Source organism: Trypanosoma grayi, assembly GCF_000691245.1.
Source record: "Trypanosoma grayi strain ANR4 Tgr_2228_V1, whole genome shotgun sequence".
Lineage (NCBI taxonomy): Eukaryota > Euglenozoa > Kinetoplastea > Trypanosomatida > Trypanosomatidae > Trypanosoma > Trypanosoma grayi.
Genome location: NW_008827846.1, coordinates 1 through 1,048, shown reverse-complemented (window position 1 = coordinate 1,048; position 1,048 = coordinate 1). Strand labels below are relative to the sequence as shown.

At 61.9% G+C, this 1,048-nt stretch overlaps 1 protein-coding gene across 1 annotated transcript; it reads right to left on the bottom strand.

Moving 5' to 3' along the window:
* DQ04_22281000 (hypothetical protein) lies at positions 1-1,048 on the bottom strand (the record flags this gene model as incomplete). The annotated part of the gene is made up of 1 exon (XM_009318084.1): positions 1-1,048. A coding segment is annotated over one exon (1,048 nt), but the record flags the coding sequence as incomplete, so codon positions are not given.

Genomic DNA, 1,048 nt, shown 5'->3' with positions numbered 1-1,048 from the left:
TTCGGATCCGTCAGGAGGCCCAACTCGCGTAGCGGGATCCCTTTCACAGAGCGCCCAAGGAATGGCAGGGTGGCCATGAGCGCCTTCTCTTCTACGCGCAGCGCCAGCGCTACTTCCTGTGCACGCTCGTTGAGCGCCGCCTCTTTCTCACGAACAATCTTCGCGTCCCCCACAGCGCCTTCCTTCGCGAGCTCCTCATCGCGCTCATGCAGCAGATTGCGAAAATTGTCGTCCGCCTCCACACAGGCCGTCAAAAGAGGGCCACGCAAGGCCATCGGGTCCACGTAGGGATACAGCGACGCCACTCGCGCTGCAGCCTGCTCGTCCGCAGCACGAGTCTTCCTCACGTCCGCAGCAATCTGTGACGCACGCACACACAGCTGCGCATGAAGTTGCTTCGCAAGAGGCACAGTGGGCTCCCCGCCGTGCGGCACCAGCTCATTGTACCGTGCAAGTAGCTCCTGGAAGTAAGGGTCGTCCTCCAGATACAACTCCCCCTGCGCAACACCATCAACCGTTTCCGGAAGGACGGAGTACAACGCCGCTGGAACTGCACATCCCGATTTGTCGTCGTCGCCGTCCTCCGCAGACAACGCTGCCAGGGACCGGCGGAGCCTCTTCCCGTCCAGCTCCTCTGCCGCGTCTGAGCCTTCCACGGCACGGCCAGGAGCATCTTCAGGCTTTTGGGTGGTCTCCTCATGCACAGCACCACGCCCCACAGCTGCGGAGGCGCCCGCATCCGTCGGGTGCAGAACCCGCATTTTCTCTTGCTCCGCGACATCGCTTCCCTCAGCAGTCCGCAGTGCCTGTGCAAGGGCTTCGCATCGGGCATTCATTGCATCCTCCAGCTCACGGAGCTCCTTCGCGTTCTTCTGTGGGTCTCGGCGCAGTTCGTCGTAGCGGTCGCGCAGCTTCCGGAACTCCTCGTCTTGAAGCGGCTCATTAATCCAGCCAGGGACATCGTGGAACACAAGGAATGGGTATTCCTTCAGCAGAGAATCCTTCTCGCACTGGCCAAGCGCCAGCTCATCTGCCCGGGCACACAGCG